The sequence below is a fragment of the Haliotis asinina genome, chromosome 6 (assembly GCF_037392515.1).
Source record: "Haliotis asinina isolate JCU_RB_2024 chromosome 6, JCU_Hal_asi_v2, whole genome shotgun sequence".
Taxonomy (NCBI): Eukaryota; Metazoa; Mollusca; class Gastropoda; order Lepetellida; family Haliotidae; genus Haliotis; species Haliotis asinina.
Genome location: NC_090285.1, coordinates 40,188,020 through 40,214,301, shown reverse-complemented (window position 1 = coordinate 40,214,301; position 26,282 = coordinate 40,188,020). Strand labels below are relative to the sequence as shown.

Below are 26,282 nucleotides of genomic sequence, written 5' to 3'. Positions count from 1 at the left end.
ATGTGGAGCATATTAAAAACTGTTTAAAACACAGAGGATACTCGGCGAGAACAGCAAAATCTGGAATTTTAGCCTTATGATGACGAATGGAAGCAGTTTGAGACATACGCCAAGAAGAAGGGTTTTACGGCGATGAAGGCTGCATATCCGCAGATAGCAGAATATCTATGTCACCTACGACAGTCCAGAGGTCTGAAAGGTTCCACATTATCTACATACTTAGCAGCTCTTAGCTCAGTCGTCACCATGGAAACAGGAACCAAGTTGACTAAAGTACCTGAGTTACTTGCCTTACTACGCTCTTTCAAACTGGAAGATCAGCAACGTAGATTTAGAGCTCCAGCATGGGATCTAAACATCATACTTCAGCATCTCACAAGTGATGCATACGAACCGCTTGACCGGACCTCAATCGAACTGCTAACTCAGAAGACGCTATTTTTATTTGCCTTGGCTACAGTTGCAGGAATGTCAGAAATTCATGCTCTAGACTTTAACCGCACAAGTTTTGATGCAAATAGTCAACAGACAGTCCATCAGGGTTTACGATGGGATTTTATTGTGAAAAATCAATTGCCAGGTCAACCGGATAGGCAATTTCACATACCGGTATTATCTTCAATATTAGGACCACAGGATACTCAAGATTTATCGCTATGTCCATTGAGATGTGATCCCCCCAGAATTTACAATGAATATTAGGAGACCAGGACCATATTATCGCCATTACAATTTTGACAGCCAGCAGAATCCAGTGTAGCCTGACCCACCGCCGTTTCCGGCAGATTCTGTAAGCAATTAGCATGAGTCAGGATAAGGAAAAATATGTAATTTTCTTAATAAAATTGATATTTTATAGTTATCCTGACTCATGACAAAAGCCCTCCCAGCTACCCCGCACAGGCATGCTGAATTCCTATATTCGCGTGTCTGGTGATATACAAGGAGAGAGTGACAAACATGGCCGGTCATGTGACCAGGAGCGCGGGAAAGGGGAGGCTATATGGGTGAGTGTATTTTGCATCCGCTTCTTTTAGAAGGGAACTTCACGGGACTTTCATGTGTTCCACTACCTTCGCCAGGGAAGAGGAGATAAAAGCAATTAGCATGAGTCAGGATAAGTATAAAACATCAATTTTATTCAGAAAATTACATTTATTTGCTGCCACATGAATTCATATTAAAACAAAACAAAAAGGCAGTGATGCATGAAGTCATTGAAAAAGTGATTAATATGTAAAACAATTATCAATTTACTGTCAAACCAGCTATTGTGAACTTGTCCTTTTCTGTGATTTCATGATATCCGACATTTAAGATAACAAGGCATAAACCTGAAAAGATAAGAACCAGTATTAGCAATACAAAGCAATACGATGCCATATATTAGAACAAAAAAAATAAGAACACAACTCCAGTTTACGGCAACAGATTGAATTATTCACAGTTGCTCACTGATAATAACTGTGACTTGTTTTGAAAGGTTTAGATAACAATGACTATTTTGTTTGCCATCTTGCCATGTGCATTAATTCCAGCCTAAAGCAATGCCTCTATCTTGTGAACTCGCAGTTTGGACATTATGATTTGCACTTAAGATCTCTGAGACAGATTTACATGTGCTCTTCATGTGATCAGGGAGTGTTTTATTACCTCCTCTCGGATTCCATTTACTAATAAACCTATCCATTACAACCAATTAGCTGTGGAGATCCACAGGATAGAATTGACCTTCACTGACCCATGCATGTCATGACAGGTGACTAGCAGAATCGGGTGGTCAGGCTTTAGACTTGGTTGACACATGTCATCATATCCCATTTCCAGAGATTGATACTCATGCTGTTGATCACTGTATTGTCTGGTCCAGGCGCCTTTTTTTTTGCATACTGCTGCCACATAGCTGGAAAATTGATGAGTGTGGTGTAAAACTAAACTCATTCACCTGTTGAATGACATTTATCAAAACACTCTCCCTATACTTGCCACAAAAGGCGACGATGCCTGTCACAATAGGTAACTAACAGGATTGGGTGGTCAGGCTTGTCATGTCATCGGTTCCCAGTTTCAGGGACTGATGTGTCTTTTGTTGATCACTGGATTGTCTGGTCCAGACTTGATTAGTTATATATTACTAAGTTTGATATTGCTGAGTGTGGTGTTAAACAACAAATCAATCTATCATAACAACATAGTGGGATGGAGCTGGATGGAAATTTCAGTGGGGTCACAAGTGAAACTGACTGGAAATTTTGAGATAGCAGTGCGTTGTCAACCACAAGTTGTGATAGATAGAACTGTGTATATTGGCCTAAGTGGTGAGACAGCATATCCTGATACCAGTATAATAAGGCGAGACTGTCTATTATCAACATATTGGCAAAAGACGATTATCATCACGATGGCAATGGTGGCAATACTGTTACGAGAGTGTATTTTCTGTGATTTGAGTTGTTATTGATTATTATTGCTGCAGTTGTAATTGGGTCACCGTATTTAAGGATTTAGTGTTAGTTATAAAGGGTCACATTTCATACAGAAAATTATTTAAGCGGCACGCCTCTATGGCAGCACTGTGGAGTTATCTGTCCTTGACTTTCTATTTGTTGACTTCCGGGAGACTATTCTAGAGCAGTCCACATTAGTGACGATGGTCGTATGTGCTCAAACTTTCAGGAAATGACTGAATGTATATATAAATGCTTTGAGTTGCCGTGTTGTCGAAGGACACGGACATAGGCATGGATACATACACTGGAGTAGCATCATCAATCGGGGCCAAAGCTTGATCTACAAAAAAACGCTGCCTGACTGCTCGCTGTCTTACATTTTGCATAACTGTTTCTCTCTCGCACTAAGACTTTGGTAAGTTTGCTATATATTTTGTGACCCATTGCCTTATATTTTGTCTCATTTGTATTGCATTTGAAATCGGCATCGCGAAATTGACTTGTGACTTAGTATAACTTGCTCTCTTTTCTTAATAATACAATATTTGAATGTTTTAGACTTGTCTTTGTTCTGTTTTGCTGGTTCACAGGGGATTTCTTATACCTTTTGTCACAGCAAATTTTTAACTGTAACAAGACAGTATATATCCTGATACTTAAGGGGAGATAACTCTTATTAATCATTGTTAATCTGAAAAGAGTTGCCTCCCATATTGAGTATGCTGCTCCATAATGTAATGCCTGTTTTATAATTCCATTATCAGTATTAGGGAACAAAGATTTTTTCAATTTTTCTGAGAAGACTGAACTGTCTGAGGCACATAGCCAAGAGATGTGTATGAAATATAATGGGAGTATTTTACAAAATTGTTCGGTCATATCTGTGGGAATTATGCATTAGATAAATCCCTGAGATAGTCCCTCAAAAACACAGATAAAATTCAATCACAAATCTGTCTGAGTTCACAACGCAAATGCTACTGTTTTAGAGGTGACTTTGTTCACATGGTTTCTCAAAAGCTGGATGTTCTTGCATAAGAGGGGCAGTTTGATAGCCTTGTAATTTAAATTTTTTGCTTGTCACACCAAAGGCCCAGGTTGGATTCATCACATGGGAACAATGTGTGATGCCCATTTCTGATGTCATATGGCATGATATTGCTGGAATGTTGCTGAAAACAGCAAAAAAACATACTCACTCACTCATAGTCTTGAACCCATTCATATTAACCATGCATTGTCCCAGCCTTAATTGTTTATATTCAGAAATGGTCATTTTAATTCTTTTCCACTGTCAAAAATCAGATAAGTTGGTCCAAATGATTCTCTCAAATTGTACCTGAGTGAGTGCGTGAGTGAGTGAGTGAGTGAGAACATGAGAAAGTGAGTTTGGTTTTACAGCGCTTTTAGCAATAACCCAGCAATAGCACAATGGGGCACACCAGAAATGGTCTTCATACATTGTACCCATATGGGGATTTGAACCATCACGAGGATTTTAGTGTGACGAGTGAATTACCCCCCATTACTAAGTACCATGCTTACTGTTCATCTGACTCCACCTCCTGTGAAAGATCATAACACAGGTGAGTGAGGACTGAAAAAATAGCACTCCTCTTAATTTATGTTTTCCCCACTATTGCAAAATCTTCAACAACAGGACAGATGAATTAAAACTAAAGTAGATTCAGATCTCTATGAAGTTGCTATGAAGTCTGGCATCATCGTGTGTCATTATATCTTATATCACGTGTCGGGGCTAAAATGAAGCTATTTAACACCTGTCATGTAATTGCTTTGTCCAGACGCTAGGAGAAGCCTCTTCTCTTGCTTCATGTTATTGTGATGCTGAACACAGTATATGAGTCTTAAACATGAGATTACACAAACATGTTTAATGAAGGCAGTAAATGTCCAGACTCTAAGCTGCTGAAAGAGACACTCATCATCCCTCAGGACATATATGTACTAGCAAGTGAAAGATTTCGAGTTATTTTAGATGATACTCACGTTCTTATGTGATAATAATATTCATATTTTCAATCAGAGTTTCAAATTTATATCCAACGGACACTGATTCAAAATTCTGCATTTGAAAACAAGCAGTTTTCTTAAATGTCACTGCAGATTTTTAAATCACTGTATTCTGTTTTTTGTGTGTTGGCTATGATTCTTTTTCACTGCTGTCTTGTGATAGGAAACAAATCCCTGTAAGAACTTTGTGCAAGTTTTAGGTGTTTTTTTTTCAAGTTGACAAAATCCCTGAAAACAGAAACACAGTCGCTTTAGATTATCATTATTTACTGTGCTCAAGACATGATCTTTTTCATCACAGTTGTTCATAGAAATAATAAAAGACAAACATTTTCTGGATATCTTTTCAAACCATTCTTGCAAATAGGTATCTTTTAATCTTTGTGTTAGCTCTAGAATAAACAAAAAGTGTGTAGAGTTTGCTCCCTTTGGTGTTGAGGTATCTCTGTATAATACTTTGTAATATAAACACATTGTCAGTAGTTGTATATCCTATATCCTGCCTGGGATTCATGTATTTTATTCAATGCCTCCCCCAAGTTACTAATCTGTTGTTAATGATAGATAGAAGTGAAAACCTTACTGGAAACACTGATAGGAGTTTCTTTATGGAGCGGGACAACTACCGATTGTCCAACTAGTTGGATTATAACAATTATAAGTATGGTGCTAAAATAACTGCCGAATGCGTAATCAGCTTGGGTATTATGTCATCAATGCGTGGCAATTTATTGGGTTTTAAGCATTTAATGCTACCCAAAATCTCATCCCTACTAATAAGAGAATTCATCTTATCTACTGTTAGATCAAAATTAAGAGTCAGGAGATGCTAGTGGATTAGGAGATGCTAGTGGATTAGGAGATGCTAGTGGATTAGTGTCGTCAACAAAGTTATCAGTATTATTATCCGTTTCTAAGTTAAAAAGATTTCAACAATGTCGGTGCCACTCATTCATACTAATATTGTTTTTTGAAGTGTTCAATTTTTTTTAGTTTAAGCCCAAACAATTTTGAGCCCAGTGTGCAATTTTCTGTGTCCAGCTGCCTTTCTTTAAAGTAATCAAATCGCTTTTGTTTACACACTGCATTATATCAATTTCTTTTCTGACAATATTCTTCTCTTATCTGTTGATTTTCTAAACTAAATTATTAGCTTACAACGTTTAGTTTTAAGTTTCTTACATGCACTGTCATACAAACTGATATTTTCTGTTGATGTACCAATTTTTCTCTTCATTTTTCCCCAGCTATACAGAGAGCATTAGTTACATATTTAATGCTGTCATCAAAATTTGTTAATGTGTTGTCAACTGATTTACCAATTAATGATTGAACATGATGGGAAAATAGATTCTCTCTAAATTGATCAGCTTTATCGTTATAGTTTTTCCCAAAGTATTATTTGGATTTAAGTCACACACGTCAGAATATCTAACATGATCTGTCTTTACTGATAGTGCTATTGGTAAATGGTCTGACTCGATTCGAGATTGTATACTAAAAGCACCCACAAAGTCAAATAATAATGATTATGAGAAATTGTAATCTACTAGGCTTGTACCATTTTTGCCTGTATATGTAAAATGCCTAGTTTCTTGATCGCTGCCACATCGACTGTTCATAATGTGGATACTCAGTGTATAACATAAATCTAGTAAGTTTCTATTGAAATTGTTTAGAGTTCAGTCATCAGGAAAATGTATTAGATTCAGTTAAAAATTCCCAGTACGATTCACTTTAATTTTCTGGGTTTTTGCCCTTTCGAGCATTAAAATCTCCACAACAGAGAATACAAACATCTGGTAGCTGTGATAGAGCATCTAATAAGGAATCTTGAAACAAATTATTCCCTTTTCACAATGTGGATATATTTTATCATACCTTGTTGAACCTTCTGGTTGAATGTATATAACGCATGAGTAGAGGATATCTCAATCCAGACCAAATAATGCATGATCAAATAATATAAAAACAGCGTTTTCTGTTGGTTTTTGACCTTTTCAAATATTTATAAACTTGACCATGTATCAAGACCAATATCCCATGGGAAAGTCTTACACAGGTAGATGTTTTACTTTCTGCTTTCACAATCACCTCAAAATCAGTTAAAATATGCTTGATATCTATATTCTTCCTCCAAGTTTCACTAATTCCAATGAGATCAAATGATTTGATATAATCAAGAAATCATTATTAGATAATTTGTGTTATCCCACCAATGCTCCAAAACTTAAAGTTCACAAAAAAGTCAGATGTATTGTTAATACTCCCAGAGGTCACAACCTTCTGCTCCCGTCTTTTCCAATGCGGGTAAAATGTTTACAAGGGTCATGCCCTAGGCCCCACCCCTAGTGAGAGTGTTCTCGAACCTGACCTGAATGAGTGGGTGCAGGTGTGTTTTTCGGAGCTTCCACCAGTTTGATACCCTTGAAATAATAACGTAGGTTAGGGGATTTGCTGTGTCGTCATTGAAGTTCTTAAATGTGTTGGCAAGTTGTGAGGTCATTAGCAATCCCCACTCCTGGTCCTTCAAAACACATTTTAACGGCTTGCCACGTATCCTTCATGTGACACATCTGAGCTATTATGGCCCTAGTCTTGTTCCCCACTTTTAGTAGAAAGTCTGTGTGCCCTTTCTATATCCCTCTGGACTAAAAATGGGAGATTCTTCACTACTGTGGCCTTATTGAGAACTGTCAAAACTTTTTCCTTACTCTCTGTATATGTCTAGTGTTGACCGGTCCCAGGCACATTATGTAGCACAACACTGTTTCGTCTGCTACGATACTCTTGATGCTCGAATTTAGTGTCTAATCCTTCCAAATACTTCTCAATGGCCACAATCCTGTTATTCAAAGCCTCATTATCTAGTTTCATCACTTCCTGTCCTTGTTTACTATTGTTTATGTCCTCCCTGAGCTCGTGGATGTCAGATTTCATGTCTCTTATGTGATCTTTGATAGACCTTAGCTCCCTAGATAATCTATCCTCACTCGCTTTTTTCTGTTTCTGTTTCTGTTTTTTCTGTCCCTCCTCAAACCTAAACCAATGTGTTGCGGTTGAAATTTGCAATACATGCAGGTATTTCCTGATCGGAACTTTACATTTTGTATCTGTATCTATCTCCTGTTCCATCATGCATGCATTTATTTTCATCAGTACTAGCATAACTCATATACGGGTGTGTGTGCAAATATTGCTTGTTTAATTTTGTAACTTTGTAATTATCCAAACTTCAAGTGTAACACTTCAAACATAGATTGCATGTTGAGACCACAGTGACCGGGAATGAATGATCCACGGAGTCACTTTGGACCATCATCATGTGGACACTTACTTGTAAAAGCATACATATTTGTGTATGAAAATACATGTATCACTTAGCAGGTGAATGACCCAATACAAAGGAGGTCCGTTTCACCCTATAAGTATTAAAAAGTCCTGCGAGGAATGACACATACACTACTGCCTCTGAGTAGATTCCTGTTAGCACTCCATGTGCGTCGTGTTGGTCATGATATGGAACCTGTGAGTCAAGCTTATGAGACCTTTTGGCAACATGTCACACAACCTGTGTGAGTCGCATTGGTCACTCATGACACACATTTTGGATGGAACAAACTGCAGTCTAAGTAAACTTCGTCTCAGTGTATTTCGTTTCACTCCACCACTGAGTCTAACAAAACCTAGTAGAAGGTCGCATCAGGTAACCTTTGAGCAACCAATGACGGTCCAATCAAATGCGAGACGGTTAAATAGATTTAACCAATCAGACAATGGCTACTATTTAGGGATCGGAGGGACTTTCAAAATATTCAGGTCACCAACACAGATCTCTCCACAAACAAAAATCCGCATATAACACAGTTAATTGACCTGCAGTATATACGCTTTGGGGTTTCAGTTGACATGGTTACCATTAGCTAATATTTCCGCAAATTAACATCCTTGAATATTGTCAAAAACACTATTTTCAGCGACTGTTTACTCGCCGTTGTCATGGCAGTGTGCATCATCCAGAAACGATCGTACGCTAAATAGCATTCGGAATAGTTCGGGTAGGAACCTTTTCGAGATAAAAAGTTCATAAGGGATGTGTGAATGTGCACTTTCGCGATTTGTTTAGCTGTGTTCTGATTGGTCAATCTCAAAGGTTACCTGACGCGACCTCCCATAAGGTTTTGTTAGACTCAGTGGTGGAGTGTTACGAAAAGTACTGAGGATAAGTTTACTTAGACTGGAACAAACTGTTGACCATGGTAACTTATGATTGGAGGTCATAACAAAGAGATCAATTTTAAATTCTGTGGTCTTTTCAGATTTGATCTGGCAAAAAAATAGGAGTGAAGTGATTGATCAGACCCTTATATGTATGACCTTTGGTTTCTTCATGTTTCAACACTGTGTAGTTTACCACAACAACTGCCACAGTGAGTTTGGGTATGAGTTCGGTGATGTATTGTTTTTGTTCCATGATCTTGAAGATGCTGGATATAGTGGTGTATGTGCATACCGTATGTGACAGGATGTAACAGTTGGAGCACATATTTATGTTACTCAGTTACTTCCCTTTAACTTGCTTCTAATCATACTTCCTGATATTTTGGCCAGTCACAAACATTTCTCCCGAGGTAAACCTCGACCAGAGTTATCTCCCATTATCAAATGTAATGTGGGTATGCAGTTTTAGGTGGAGATAATGTTGATACCCTCTGTGGACATTTTTATTTTTTGAAGCTTTTATAGTGGCAATTTACCATGTAAAAAATCATTTTATAAAAAACTTATTGTTTTGAAAATCTTTTTTCATTGATAAATCAATATTTTTTAGAAATTCCTGTTTTTCAGTAGTTAATCAATCTGTCAAATCCTACATACTGCCATTAAAATTTATTTGCTTGCTTTATGTCATATTAGTACTGAAATATCTTAAGTGAAAACATATACTGAATAAGAAAAGTAAGTAAATACAGAAAACTTTTATTGACATATTACTTTTTTAATTACAGATGGTGCCACAAGGCGGCACCACTTGTCAAACAAATGCCTTGGTGACTCATTTTTGTACAAAATGACACCAAGTTTAGCCATTTCTTGACATTTTGATATTTTTTATCCATCCTCCCTAATAACCTTATGATGGCCATGTTTTTTTTAGGTTAACTTTGTGGTCATTATGCTGGAAACAGCAACATTTTGTCAACATTGATTGGTTGGTTACATCTGGAGGATACACATGAGGGAGAGGGGTTTAATGATTATTGTTGGACAGGTGAGTGAGTGAGTTATAATTTTACTCTGCGCTCAGCAATTTTCCAGCTATATGGCAGCAGTCTGTTTAAATGATTGAGTCTGTACCAGGCAATCCAGCAATCAACAGCATGAGTATCAACATATAGATGCCTGGCCACCTAATCCTGTTATGACAAGCATGGGTTACTGGAGATAAATTCTAATCCACATCTTAAGATGTAGAGACCATTACACGTGGGCACTGAGTCATGTTTAAGTGAGTCAGGGGGTTTAGTTTTACACAGCTTTTAGCAATATTCCAGCAATATCACATGACGGAGCACTAGAAATTAACTTCACACGCTGTGCCCAGTCATGTTTAAGATAGCCATGGTATAATGTAAATTAGGAGATTCCTCACACATGAATGCTGCTTTCTGATTGGCTAAGCACTTATTTTCAATGTACACTGCTGGGAACTCCAAACTCTTCTGGTGGTTCATGGTAGTACTTCTTTGCCTCGAATAACATTGAATCACGCTTGAAGCACGGAAATTACCAATGTTTTGCGATTGAAAATTTATGGAAGGGAGATAACTCTAAATCTGTTTACCTTGTGTCGTTTGCAAAATAGCGATTCGCCTCGTATTCAACAGAAGTGCTTCAAACAGTTCAAAATTAAAATTCAAGTGTTCGGTATGATGAATATGTTGTTCACTGGTCGTGAGGGGGCCATGGGCTCATGTACCCTTGAGGTTTCTTTATCTCCATGAACAAACCTCGAGGATACATGAGCCCATGGCCCCCTCGCGACTATTGAACAACTTATAATGTAAATTTGGAGAGGGAGAACACTGACTGGAGAAAAGTTGTGTTATTTTCACTGGTCTATTCAATAAACTGTCAGCGCAACTGCTAATATATTGTCTAATCAATGGATGGGACATTGTTGTGGCATTTACAATTTGTACATTTTCAACTAAAACCAGCAGATAAGAATATTATAAGCTGTTCACTGGTCACAAGGGAGAGGCATGAGTTCATATACCCTACATGTTTGTTTATGTTAATTATGGGAACATAATACAAACATTGAGCGTACATAAACCCATGAACCCCGAGGGGCAGTTGTCCGGGGGGCACAATGGATGGGGGCAGATAGCCAGGGGGCAGTTGTCCAGGGGACAGTTAGCCTGATACCGTTTGAATCTTGCATCTTGCTGTTTTTCCTGCAGCTATTGTCTTAGGTAAAATCACAGGGCTGCAATTCCCCTTGTTAATATTCACAGAGACTACATCTGAACGTTTTGTCCAAATTTATTTGAAAATCTTTAAGAACTCATTGCTAGTTTTTGCATGCGACACAAGACAAACAAATTTAGAGTTCCCTCCATTCCATCAGTTTGCATTCACAAAACATCGGTAATTCCCTTGCATTGTGAATGATTCAGTATTTTTCGAGATAAAGTCAGATTGAGTTGCCATCAGCAGCGGGATACATTGCAGTGTACCAACCTTGTAAGTGGGGTACACTGAAAATAATAGAAGAGCCCTTAGCAAATCAGAAAACATTTATGTGTGAGGTAAGATAAAGAATTTTTGTCGACTGTGCTAAGCTTACAAGCAGAACAGTAATTCAAGGTGAAATGTAAATATAAATGATCAAATGTATAATGTAGTGGGTGAGATTGTAAGTAATATTTTAATCACTTAAAATTAGTAAGACACATGTACGATCCTAAAGCTTATGTGCCCATGACCTGTGAAGGTACATGGTAGAATATTCCTTTAGCAACCCACACTTGCCATTAGAGGTGATTGTGCTTGTCATAAGAGGTGACTCTCGGGATTGGGTGGTCAGACTCACTGACTTGGTTGACACATGTCATCAGTTCCCAATTGCGTGGATCAATACCCATGCCGTTGATTACTGGATTGTCTGGTCCAGGTTCAAATATTTACAGACTGCCGTATAGCTGGAATATTGCTGAGTGCAGCATAAAACTCAACTCACTCACTCACTCACCCATGTGCCCATTGGAACCCGCATGAAAAACTGATTTGATAAATAAAAGAAGCTTGCCGTCACATAACTTCCTCTGAGTAGGACTGGAAATAAATATTTTAGGATTCTCTGTAACAAAATTACACGTGGTCTATGCACTGTTTCTACGAGTTGTGCTGCATAATCTTGCTGCATGGAATGTTGTGTAGGATTTTATTACTGTACAACGGCTCACCTTGTTTTAAGATATTCTGAGGTGGAACAGCCCACATTCATAGTCTCAGTGGAAATGGTGGTTGATAAACATTGGGTCACACTCTTCAGATGGGTCGTGATCAAGACACTCGCTCGCTCGCTATCACTCACTCACTCACTCACTCACTCACTCACTCACTCACTCACTCACTCACTCACTCACTCACTCACTCACTCACTCACTCACTCACATCTAAATGCAGTTTGGTCTATCTTCGTCTGGTTGATACCAATGTAAATATAGTGTTTTTATTTGAACTTGTTCATTGTTGACAGGTCGGTGTTCCACCTTACGATGTTGGCAGTGCCATACCTCACTGAAACCAAAGGCAACATTGTCAACATCTCCAGTGTCAATGGCATGAGATCGGTATGTACTATCTAAGACATGTGTGAAAAAGTCTGCTAGCCCATGGCAAGTAAAAGTCCAGACAGGCCAGTAAATGGTCACAGTCACCGGCTAGTGAATTTTCATGGGGTCATTTTTAGACTATATCACTCTCTCCGACTTGTTGAGTTATGATACGGTTTGTAATTCTGCAAGATTATGGCCTGATAAAGGGTGGTATTTTACTTTTTTGTTATCTTTTACTTGGTAGGTACATTCAAAGTTTGGACTAGTGATGTATTTTGTGCAGTAACATTCAGGCAAAACTTTGAAAATAGTTTCACACACTGACCTAAGATATGACCTTAATATAATACCCAACAAACTGCCTCCATCATGAAGGCAGTACCTCAGCTATATGGCAACAGTCTGTAAATATTCAAGTCTGGACCAGACAATCCAGTCTTCAGCAGAATGAGCATTATTTTATGCAATTGGGATATGATGACATGTGTCAACCAAGTCTGCAAGCCTGACCACCCGATCCCTTGTCAAGGCAACAAGCGTAGGTTTTTGAAAATAAGTTGGGACAGGATTGAGGGATCACAGGATTTACTTTTAGATTATTTCAAATACCTAAGGGGCATGCTCACATGGGTAAAATATGTGAAGCCCATTTCTGAGATATTGCGTGAATGTTGTTAGAAGCTGCATAAAACTCTTAAATAAATATCTTTGTGTCCACTGGTAATAACTAAATGTGAACTATCTTCAACCATTTAGTCATTCTAATGCAGTGTTTGCCCTTTGCTCTGAAAATATCCAGCCAATTAAAGGACATTGAACCATAAAAATTTGTAGAATGTGAAGGCCTTACATTTTAGCTACTATATATATAATTCTAAGCGAACAAAAATGTGTCAACTAACAAACTGACTTAAAGAGTATAATTTAACTCTTGTGACTGAATAGTCTTCATTTACAACTAGGAATTACTGAATATTTTTTGGAAAATAATACTCTTAGTTGAAAGGGATGAAAAAGCTGTTGACCATAAAGACCAGCAGAAAACAAAAGCTGTGGGTCCGAGTGGTTTTCAGTTGATTTCGGGCCGAAAGGGCCGGCATTAATTCAAACGCTGCCCTAATGTTGTGGTAGAACTCATCAGTTATTTCTGTGGTGCTGCACTACTGTTTAAACTCACTCTCCTGCCATTTGGGTGTTGTAGTAGGAAAATAATATACAAACAATATGTATTTTTTGGAGCAAAAGACATTTTTATTTCAAAGTTTTTCAAATGTATCAGCAAGATGTTTTGTTTAGATATTAGAATGTTTTATGAAAGAAATCATAACCTAATTACTTACTGACCATCAAAACAATTTACTCACTCACACTGTAGTGTGCCATGATATCCTGTTGTTTGTTTGTGCAAGGAGATGATTCTGTTGATAATGATGTGGGTACTTTCTTATAGTTTCCAGGTGTCTTGGCTTACAACGTGTCAAAGAGTGCTATTGACCAGTTCACAAGATGTGTGGCTTTAGGTAAGTTATATAATGTTTATAGGTAATGATAGATGGTTCCAGATGTAGAATGGGTCACTTAGATCTCTCACTATTAAACTGCCTTCAGCTATCCTTAGCTATCCACGGCTATCCATAAACCATCCTTATTTTCCATCTCCTCTATTCATCAACAATACCGCACTCTCCATCCCCCTCTATCCATCAACTATTAGCATCCTCCACTCTCCATCCCCCTCTATCCATCAACTATTAGCATCCTCCACTCTCCATCCCCCTCTATCCATCAACTATTAGCATCCTCCACTCTCCATCTCACTCTATCCATCAACTGTTAGCATCCTCCACTCTCCATCTCACTCTATCCATCAACTATCCTCCACCCTCCATCTCCCCCTAACAATCAACTATCCTCCAATGTCTTTCTTCCACTGTCCAACAACGTTCCACAGTCCACCTTCCTCCATTCATCAACAGTCCTCTACACTCAGTCCCCTTTACATGAACTATCCCCTGCACTCAATCCCCTTTTCTCCATCAACTATCCCCCACACTCAAACTCTTAAACATCAGCTATCCTCCATACTTAGTCTCCATTTGTCCATCAACTATCCTCCACACTCAATCTCCCTCATACAAGAAATATCCTATACACACCATTTCCTATCCATCAACTATCCTCCACACTCAATCTCGTTTTGTCTATCAACTATCCTCTACCTTCCATCCCCATATATACATCAACTAACCTCCTCCACACATGGAAGAGAAAGTCCTGACCGCATATCAACTTTTTCCAGCTTGGACAAAAGTTACATGCCCTTTTTAAGTATTTTGTGTAGTGTTATTTGGCCTTTATCATCACCAAAATTGTGTGGACATATGTTATGTTTACTCCCGATTTGAATGAAATGATTGACTGTAGTTACTTTGACATATTCAATGCCTTTTTCTACATGCGAATATCCATGGTTGATTGAAAATTTTAAAGAAGTATGGCTCATAATGCACATGGGCAACAGAGATCGAAGTTCACTGATATAAGAAAAATGTTCCAGTTTCATAGTCTTTCATTGATGTTTTTACTATTCTTATTGTTTCAGTAGCAAGGTAATATTTTTTTGTTGCTATTTCTCAACATTAATATTGACTTTTCTGTGTTTTTCTGCACAATGGGAAAGTTTCCTTTGATAGGTCTGAACATGGTCATACAGAAATTCATGTGAATCCTACAGTGAGAAAGTCTTTTGAGACCGGTGTCAGTGACTCAGTATGCTGTTTGTTAAATGTTACTGTCAATATTTCGAAGGACAGTCAAAAACTGTTGAATATGACTAAGTTATTATCATAGTGTTGTTGGCATTTGCAACAAACTGTGAAGTAAGGAGTAGAATGTGTGAGGCCCATTTCTGTGTCCCCTACTCCGATATTGCACGTTGTAAGAGGTGACTAACAGGATCAGGTGGTCAGGTTTGCTGACTTGACGGACACGTCATCGGTTCCCAATTGCACAGATTGGTGCTCATGATGTTGATCACTGGATTGTCTGGTCCAGGCTTGATTGTTTACGGACCTCTGTCATAAAGCTGGAATATGGCTGAGTGCTGTGTAAAAGTAAAATAAATCTCTCACTCTCCCAAACAACCAAAGGTAAGGAAAACTGACTGGGCGGTCATGATCCATGTAACATGGATGATTGCTTGTCATCGGATCCCAATACATTATCATTTATTATTTATCATTACCTTTTATTCATTATCATAGATCTTTATAATGTTAGTGTATTATTGGGTCCAAATTCAGTTATGTATGGCCACCTGTGTCTCGTAGATGTGATATTGCTGGATTATTTGTGAGGCAACCAGCAGTTAAAAGAAAACTTTATTCAAGACGCAACATATGTCATATTTGGGATTTCACTTTCTTAGTAAAGTACAAATTCTAGTACTTTTTTTCGGTTGAGTCCCATCTCGGATTCGAACCCGCACCCTCAGAGTCAGGCACCTAATCGCCAGCACACAAAGTCAGCCGCCTAGCCCGCTCAGCCACCTCGACCTACAAAGATAGTATTCCATAGAATTGGTATGAAACTGTGAATGTGTTTCAGGTGGGGAATATCACTATCAGTGTTCAATTGAATATGTGGCAGTACATCATGCTACCTTAAGGCATGCTCTTAATGTCAACCACTAGCTGATTCCAGTATTTACAGGCAATCATGATTTGTCCAAGCCCCGATCACGTCCAACTCTCACACCATTCCTGGCAAATGTTTTTATCACTGTTTTAACTTAAATGTGTCAAACTGGGTTAAGAATAAGTGAAAACGTTTCCTAACAAGTCGACAAACACATTTTGTGTACATTTAACATAGCACTCATTATAATTTAGAATGTATAAGAAGTATAATGGCCTTAACATCATGCAAAATCATCAAGACTCGTTAATCCGCAATCAGATTAACGAGGATGTTGGACTAAATAAATGAGACTAAGTTAACGTATATATGCTATATTTGGGATTACACTTTCTTAGTAAAGTACAATATCTAGTGCTTTTTTGAGTTGAGTCCCCGGGATTCAAACCCACCAGATTGCCAGCACACGAAGTCAGCCGCCTAACCGGCTCAGCCACTGTGACTTCCACAAAAATGAAAGTTGGACAACTGATAGTCTGCCACAACTGCCACAACTCCGATGGCTAAAAACTATGATTACTCGATGCCAATTAGAAAATGGTCAGATGTAAGTTATATCTGGGATTACAGTTGCATTTGGGAGATTAAGTTAACGTTTTTCAATTTGTTACCAACAAAAGCGTCAATAATGGAGGTCGGATTAACGAGACTTGACTGTATTAAACTATGCTGCAAATTGTGATGAAGATAAATTGTTTTATATAATGAATTCTGATGTTTCAAGGAAGGGACTAGCAACTGCATTTTTTTAAATGTTCAAAGGATATCAAATGACTAAATAATGCTAATTTTGAGGGTATATCTAAGTTATTCTTATTTATGCCACTTTTCTTTACATGCTGTGGGATATAGTCGACACCTCGTCTGTCTGTCTGTCCGTCCATCCGTCATCATTTTGTTATTTGCATAACTCAGAAACCGTTCAATATTTTTAGACCAAACTTAGATATAATAATCTCAACCTATAGTTGTGCCTTTTGCTATTCACACAGTTTTGGCATTTTTATTTTCTTTTCTTTTTTTCCATGGAACATTTTGGTGTTAATCTAATGGTGGGTGGGCTTTGTTTTCTGAGCAAAACTAAAAAAATGTTCAATATTTTTCTGTAAAACTTGGTAGATATGTGTGACAGACCCCAAAGTGGTGCGTTTTGGTTTTTACAGGTTTTTGTGATTTATTATTTTCTCGGTTTCCATGGAAATGTTGCAGGCTCAGTCTCAAAATGGAGGGATGGGCTTCGTTTCCGGAGCATAACTAAAAAACCGTTCTATATTTTTCTGCAAAACTTGGTAGATATGTGTGGCAGACCCCAAAGTGGTGCCTTTTGCTATTTACATGTTTTTGTGATTTATTATTTTCTCGCTTTCCATGGAAATGTTTCGAACTTAGTCTCAAAATGGACGGATGGGCTTTGTTTCTGGAGCATAAGTCAAAAACCGTTCAATATTTTTCTGCAAAACTTGGTAGATACATCAGTGAGAACCTAGAGTGGTGCCTTTTGGTACTTACAGGTTTTTGTGATATATCATATTCTCAGTTTCAATGGAAACGTTTCGGACTTAGTCTCAAAATGGAGGGATGGGCATCGTTTCCGGAGCACAACTAGAAAACTATTTAATATTTTACAGTAAAACTTGGCAGATATTTGAGGCAAACCACAAAGTGGTGCCCTTTTCTATTTACAATGTTTTGGCATTTTTATTCTTTCCGGTTTCCACTGAAACAATTCTGACTTTGTCTCAAAATTGAAGGATGGGCTTAGTTTCCAGAGCACAACTCAAAAACCATTTCATATCTTTTAACAGATCTTGCCAGATATATGAGACAGATCTTGAAGTGGTGCCTTTTGCTGTTTACAGATATAAGGCATTTATATTTTTCATGACTTCCATGGAAACGATTCAAATTTTATCTAAGAAAACATCAAGTATCTGTCAGATGATTTGTCCTTTCAAATATGTGGGGGCCGGAGGGATACGTCATCTTCTGATGACTCTTGTTTAACTAATTTGTGATTATTTTAAGAACGTACTGTTATTCTTTTTCCCTCTCTTTCGTTGTTTCATCTGAGAGTCTGTTGTTATCAGTGTCTCATATCTACAATCTGCGTAAATTCCATTCTCACATAATATATTCTGTTACGTGTGTACCATTAATTTAGTTGTAATGTATTTATAGTGTCTGATAGGACCACTGAGACCCACTTTCTTAAAATGTTTTATGTTATTCTGTCGAATAAAAAGGTTTGTTGATTAAGTCTTGCACTCAAATTAAGTTAATTTGGTAGCCATAACACCACAGGCAGGAAGAAGCGTTTAATCACCTGATTCAGTCAATATCTTTGCATTTATTGTCAGTCACACGATCATACATGTGCATGGTGTATCGTCTCTGACTGAGTGTGTGATTACAGTTTAAAATGTTGCAGACAAATTTGGATGGTTGTCGTCAAAGTAGTGAATAGCACTGGCAGATATATGGCTGATTAATCATGTAAGATTTGGTTCTTTTTGGTTTAATGCAGCACTCCGCAATGTTCCAGCTATATGGAAGCAGTCTGTAAATAATCAAGGCTTGACCAGACAATCCAGTTGTTGACATCACAAAGATTGTTATATGCAACTGAGATATGATGACATATCATCCAAAGTCAGCGAGTCTGACCACCTGATCCACAATCCCCAGGAAGCATGGAATATAGAAAGGCCCAATTACAGAAAGTGATCATACTTTATTTTAGACTTACGACCAACATAACGTTATGATCGCTGTGAGGGACTGGCTTATTAAGGAATAACAAGAGCAGATGTGTCTAAACACATAGAGTGTCATATGATGCATAAACATACATATTGCAAATTCTTCTGTTGTTTTATTAATATTTTTGTAAAAATGCTTTACATTTATTTTATTGTCAGCTTTCTATAATTTGATGGTTAAGTCAGAAGTTGAGGTAATAAAGTCAAGTTGGCTATGCCCAACCCTGGATTAGTGAAAATGTGTTCCTGGTAGTCAGGGAACACTGTCGCATAGATCAATGCTCATGATGTTGATCACTGGACTGTCTGGTACAGACTCAATTTTTTACATCTGATATAGCAGGAATATGCTGAGTGAGATGGTGAACAACAAACCAACCAGTCAACTCAGGATTATATTATATTGCTGATGATATGTAACCAATATGCAACGTTCCCCAAAGTTAGTTCGATGTAGCTATATATATAACATATAGTGTGTGTTTCAAATGAGTCTAAACTTTTGATGGAAAGTATATGCACAATTAAGTCTCATTAATAGAAACTCTGTTTATCCAATAATTGGCTTTATTTGACGTTTTTGTTGGTAACAAATTGAATAAACGTAATTTAGTCTCAATTATTAAGTCTGACATCCTTGCTAACCCAACAGTTTGCTGTGCAACTGACAATGACAGATTAATGAGACTTGACTGTTATACCAATACTGAGTTGTGAAATGGAACTGAAAATTCAGATTCATAGGAACACATAGATAACCTTCCTGAGATTGTGTCCTACAAATTACCTTACCCAGATGTTCTTCTTCCATGGTGGGTCCAAAAAGCTGAATATTTACTTGCCAGAAGCATATATGAGCTCTGATAAATGACCTAGTATGTATTCAGTTGTTCATTCTTCATTGTCATGGAACAATGACACAATAAAATTGCAACAGTTTACTACATGTGTCAACTTCTGAATTGGAACCTGTTAAGGTCAAGGTTAGAACTGATCTTCAGTAACCCATGCTTGTTGTAAGAGACAATTAAGGGGATTAGATGGTCAGACTCACTGACTTGGCTGACACATGTCATCGTAACCATTTTGCAAAATCAATGCTCATGCTGTTGATCACTGGGTTTTCTAGTTCAGACCCGATTATTTGCTGGAATATCGCTGAGTGCAGTGTAAAACAAAGCTTACTCTCTCATTATGTATTTCACTGAGCAAGATTATACACACTTCATCGAACTAATCCCAATGACCGTTTAAACTTGCATCTTAAAATCAGGGTTCACTAAAGTCACTCACTCTAAATTGACATAATATGTTTACTCAACTACATTCCAGTTGTAAAGTGGTGGTCTGCAGAAAGTGAGTGAGTGTGTGAGTGAGTTTAGTTTTACGTCGCATTTAGCAATATTCCAGCTATATGGCGACGGTCTGTAAATAATCGAGTCTGGACCAGACAATCCAGTGAACAACAACATGAGCATCGATCTGCGCAATGGGGAACCGATGACATGTGTCAACCAAGTCAGCTAGTCTGACCACCCGATCCCGTTAGTCGCCTCTTACGACAAGCATAGTCACCTTTTATGGCAAGCATGGGTTGCTGAAGGTCTATTCTACCCCAGGACCTTCACGGGTCCTGCAGAAACAGCTCACTGACTATTGACTACTATGTTATGTTAATTTGTTTAATAATTTATTCATCTGTGATGTGTAACCAACAGAGACACGTTCAACAAGATCTGATTTCTGTATTGTTTTATTTAAGGCATGAACATGTCTGGGGCATTCTGGTGATATTACTACAGCAAATGTTGATGAGTTGTTAACTGACTTTTAATCATACTTGACTACGAGGTCACACGACTAGGAGCTCCAAGGTTTGAGTCACTCTTAGTTTTGAGCCCCCTGGCATGTAATGCAGGGGGATACACTCGAAGCCTCATCCCTCTGTCCATCCGTCTGTCCGTCCGTAATCGTGTAGTTTCCAGAACATAACTCAACAAAAGTTCAATACTAGTATTTTTAGACCAAAATTGATATAGACAATAATCTGAACCTGTGATTTTGCCTTTTGCTATTTACAGATTTATTATTTTCTTGGTTTCCATGGAAACGTTTCAGACTTACTCTCAAAATGGAAGGCTGGGCTTCGTTTCACAGAACTCAAAAAACGTTCAATATTTTTCTGCAAACCTATATAGATATATCAGTCAGAACCTAAAGTGGTGCCTTTTGCTATTTACAGGTTTTTGTGATTTATGATTTTTTTGGTTTCCATGGAAACGTTTTGGACTTAAGTTTCAAAATGGAGGGTTTGGCTTTGTTTCCAGAGTACCACTAGAAAACCATATCATATCTTTCAACAGATCTTGCCAGATATATGAGACAGATCTTGAAGTGGTGCCTTTGCCACTTACAGATATATGGCATTTATATTTTTCATGATTTCCATGGAAACGAGTCAAACTAAGTCTAAGAGGGCATTAAGTAACTGTCAGATGATTTGTCCTTTCAAACATGTGGGGGCTACGGGAGATGTTATCTTCTGATGACTCTTGTTAGTTTGTCTATCTAGTCATAAAATGACAGTTTTGATCATTCAAAATAACAAAGATTATGGTTAATATATTTCCCTGTTATCAAACGTCAATTTTCTGCATCATGATTGTATCTCATATACCAAACTGGAGGCCTTGTACTGAAAAGCATTCCCTTCAGTAGTAAGAGTGTACCATTTCACCCTTACACTCAGTGAGAGAACTTGTCATTATCTTGATGCTACATACGTTTAGGTGTATTATTTCTTGGAGTGCAAGATAACTAATGTGTTGTTTTGGTTTAGTGTCTTATGATCATAACCCTTGGGAAGTTGTCCATAAAATGGGATGGAAATGTGTCCTTGCAGATAAAATGTTATTGAAACTAAATAACTTGATGTCCTTTGTGCATGGTCTTTGCTTTTACATAAGCATGAGGTCTAGGTCATTGTGAAAGTCTTTTGTGAAGTACTCAGGCTGTTTGACTTTCATCATGTCAACAAAGGTCATCTTTAAAGGTCACATGCAACGTGAAACACAACTTTGCAGATTCTGATACCTTTTTTTTTGTTTTTTCATGCAACATTTTGATTTTAGTCCGATGGCAGGGTAGGCTTCATTTCTGGAGCATAACTCAAAAACTATTAAATCTTTTTCTGCGAAACTTGGTAGCTATATAAGTAAGGACTTAACGTGGTGCCTTTTGCTATTTACAGGTTTTTGTGACATATTATTTCCTGAGTTTCTATGGAAACGTTTCAGACATAGTCTTAAAATAGTGGGATGGGCATTTTTCTGCAAAACTTGGTGGATATATCAGTCAGAACCTATATTGCTGCCTTTTGCTATTTACATGTTTTTGTGATTTATTATTTTCTTGGTTTCCTTGGAAATGTTTCGGACTTGTCTCTAAAGTGAGCGGTGTGTTTCGTTTCCGGAGCACAACTCGAAAACTTCTTAATATCTGTCAGCAAAACTTGGTAGATATGTGTGCCAGACCCAAAGTGGTGCCTTTTGCTATTTACAGGATTTTGTCCCCTGTGTCAATGCAGAATGAGGGACTATGTATTCAGCAGCATCTGTCCGTACATCTGTACGTACATCCCGTTTCTTGTTAACATGATATCTCATGAACTGTTACATCTAATGTCTTCAAATTTGGTGACAGCCTACACTGGGGGATCTCGCTGACACCAGTCGATTTGGGTGACCTTGACCTTATTTCCTAGGTCACCACGACTCTTTTACCTCTCTTCAAACTTGTTAACGTGGTATCTCATGAGCTGCAATACCCAAAGTCATCTAATTTGGTGACAGCCAACATTAGAGGAATGTGCAGACACAGGTCAATTTTGTTGATCTTGACCTTATTTTCAAGGCCACCATGACTCCTTGATTGCTTTTCAAACGCTTGTTAATGCGATATCTCATGAACTGTTGTACACAATGTCTTCAAATTGGTAACAGCCTACATGGGGGATTATGTAGACGATTTGGGTGACTTTGATCTTATTTTCAAAATGACCACTTCACTTTGTCCACTTTTTGAACTTTTACATAAAACATTGCAAACGATGTCCTCAATTTTGTCAACAGCCTACATAGGGTGATTATCCAGAAAACAGTCATTTCAGACAACTTGTTTGTAAGCAAACGATAAAGGCAGAAAATATTTCATTCTTCTTTAGCAGTGGGGGACATGTTAGTGGTAAACACTTGTTGTGATTTACTATTTTCTCAGTTTCCATGGAAACGTTTCGGACTTGGACTCAAAAGGGAGGGATGGGCTACGTTTCCACAGCACAACTGGAAAACTTCATAATATGCTTCTGCATAACTTGGCAGATATGTGAGGCAGAAAAAGAATAGCATTGCAATATTCTAAATATTATACAATACATTCAATGATATATAAACCAGCACATCCAGGAGATATTTCCAATGCTAATAACCTGTGAGCTATGACGTAATTTGAACGAAAGATATGCTTCTCGTGAAAGGTGCCAAACAAGATTGGGTAGTCAGGCTAGGTAACTTGATTTAGCATTTAAATTCCCCCACTAAATTTACAGAGATGTCAACCCTCCCAAATTTATCGGAATCATCCCCTGAAAATGCATGTCGATTCTGAGATTCCAACAAAATCAAATTCATTCTGATTGTTTTTCAAAACATAACAAATATAGAGATAGTCTTACTTACTGAGGGGCTTGGCTCATCTTTGACTATAAATCATGATAATTAAATAAATATAACACTTTAACTAAATATAACAGAAGTTCTCAAATTGTTTATTCAAGAAGGTACTTCAGATGTGGAGTAGGCTGCCTGATGAATTACTGCAAACTGGTTTCTGTTGTATAAGAATTGCTATGTGCAATGGCACTGAAAACTTTTCCTCTTTGAGTGCAACAATTTATAGGTATCCCCAATTTGGTGGGAAATTGGCTAATTTTTCCTGTCCTAAGGAGCTCAGATTCCCATAATTACATAAATTTGGAGGGTCATCTCTAAAACTACCTCACTAACTTTATTTGGCAATAGAAAGTATTCAACTGCGAAAGAAGCTCAAATCGGCTGCAATTATTACTCAATATTACTTCTGCGTTTACTTAATTTTGTTCATTAAACAGCCTGCACCAAACATGGTTTTAGTCTGCTGTTCCGAAATCGGCTTTATATAGGCATTTTTTTCAGAAGATTTTTGTCCAGTTATTATGGCTATTATTGGCTGAATTGAGACAGGTTTTCCAAAATGTTAATGTTCACTGACTTGAAAAAATAGTACATGCTGAGTATAGTCCCAAGGTTATGGTGAGAGTTCTGTATGTGAAGTCTGTGGTTGCCTACTTTCTGAACAGTATGTCGTTTACAACTATATCATGAGCTGTTACATTTTTCCATGAGCAAATGACTGTTTTCATTACCCATTTCATCTCTCTTCCAGAGTTGGCTCCAAAACAAGTTCGTGTAAACAGCGTAAAGTGAGTATATCAAATTGTATGCTACTTACAGCACAGCATGTTTTTGTGTCCTTCTTACCATACATACTCTGTGACTGTCAAACTTGTTGCTATGAAGAGTTCTTTTAAAGCGCAGATAATGCAGGGTGGTGATCTTTCCAAATTTGTGAGTTCTGATATTGGCTTTCACCTTGAACCAATGTATTGATCTCTGCAATGTAGTCTGATCACGTGGGGAATCAGTGTCTGGTCAGTTCAGCTGAACTGAATATGGCACAGAAGAGAATAGAAGGTCAGATGGCAATAGCTCACAGATGAAAACATACAATAAACAAGTTATTTGGAAGTCATAGAAGTTTTGATAAATGTTGCTGTCATTTCGGGTTTGAATTCCACTTTCTGAAAATATTTCCAGGTGATGGGGTAAAACCATTAAGTGGTTAAAGCGTCCACTCATCACACCAAAGAACTGGGTTTGATTCCTCATGATGGGTACAGTATGTGAATCCCATTTCTGGTGTCCCTTGGCATGATATTGCTGGACTAATGCTATAAGCAGCTTAAGACCATACTCACTCACTCACTCACTCACTCACTCACTCACTCACTCACTCACTCACTCACTCACTCACTCACTCACTCACTCACTCACTCACTCACTCACTCACTCACGTTTGTATTTTCTGATATGTATTTGGATAATCGGTGTACAAAACAAAAGTAACATATTAGTCAGCTGTTTGGGTGATCTTTTATAAATACAGTAAAATACTTTTATAACGAACTACAAGGGACCACTGAAATTAGTTTTTTATATCCGTAGTTCGCTATTCACGAAAACCCATTGAAAGAACAGTAAAACACACTATACAGTACAACACATTCCTACTCAGTTTATTCATACATACATTCATTCATATTACGTTCTTTTCACTACAAAGTCAGTAATCTTACACAGGTCACTCGTCACTACACACTTGTCATTGAATATATCGTATTTTAAGTCTCACAAGTATCAAAAGCTTCTGTCCACATTTCTGATGTCTATGGGAGGCATATACACAGGCCTTTTGAGGGGATGCACTTGTTGTTTTGTATGAAGTCGCCAAAGACCAAGTTGCCCTGCCGGAAGTGTACAAAACTAGGTCATCAGCGATGGGCTTTACGGCCTCCGACAATCTGATTGGTTAATAATGCAAACTACAAATTCACATGGGTGTAAAAACTGGAGTATCTTTTGTACACAAAAGTGTTAGTCATTGACATCTGACTTATTGGTCAGATTTCAAAGTGAGCGCCTGTAATTGACACTGATTGAGTTTGCTCAACTGACTATTCACACCATTAATTAGTGTTAACTGGAACTGTTGAGGATTTCAAAGTGAGGAGCTTCGCTAACTGGCAATGACACTGATTGAGTTTGCTCAGTTCGTAATTCATACCGTTAATTAGTGTTACCTGGGACTCGCGGTCAGTTCACTTTAGCTGGTAAGTTCGTTATAGAGAATTCGTTATTCATGACATTTTTATATGATAACATATAGTGGTTTATTCGGGACTTTTAGAACAGTTCACTATAGCCATCAGTTCGTTATATCCAAGTTCGTTATAAAAGTATTCTACTGTATTCAATTGCAATAAGCACAAATTTTGTGGCCCATAGTGGCGTAAACGTGTTGAACTGAAAGCTGATTCATTGTTGGTGGGTTTCTGTAAACTGAGAACTGATACATTATGGCTGTTATGAACTAAACTAAAGCTGAAAATTATCTGAATAACCTAGTTTTATGAACTAAAACTTGATCCATTGTGTCATACCTACATAAACTTAAACATCATCCATCACTTTCATCTTTATGTGAGACATGAAATGAAATAATGCATCACTTGCCATTAGTACCTGGTTTAGTGATATTAAGTTTCGATGAAGATGATGTTTTGTGGGTCATTTTATTGGTACTATCTGCGATTATTTGTAACCTAGAAAGTCAGATTTGAT

The 26,282-nt window shown here is 37.7% G+C and overlaps 1 protein-coding gene across 2 annotated transcripts in view; it reads left to right on the top strand.

The window, feature by feature from the left end:
* LOC137286284 (3-oxoacyl-[acyl-carrier-protein] reductase FabG-like) overlaps positions 1-26,282 on the top strand; it is a 46,550-nt gene that overhangs the window by 16,064 nt on the left and 4,204 nt on the right. For both annotated transcript variants that reach the window (XM_067818051.1, XM_067818050.1), the window contains exons 5-7: positions 12,253-12,346; positions 13,782-13,851; positions 24,268-24,304. In XM_067818051.1, the coding sequence (XP_067674152.1) occupies positions 12,253-12,346; positions 13,782-13,851; positions 24,268-24,304 (201 nt within the window). The remainder of the gene's footprint in view (positions 1-12,252; positions 12,347-13,781; positions 13,852-24,267; positions 24,305-26,282) is intronic.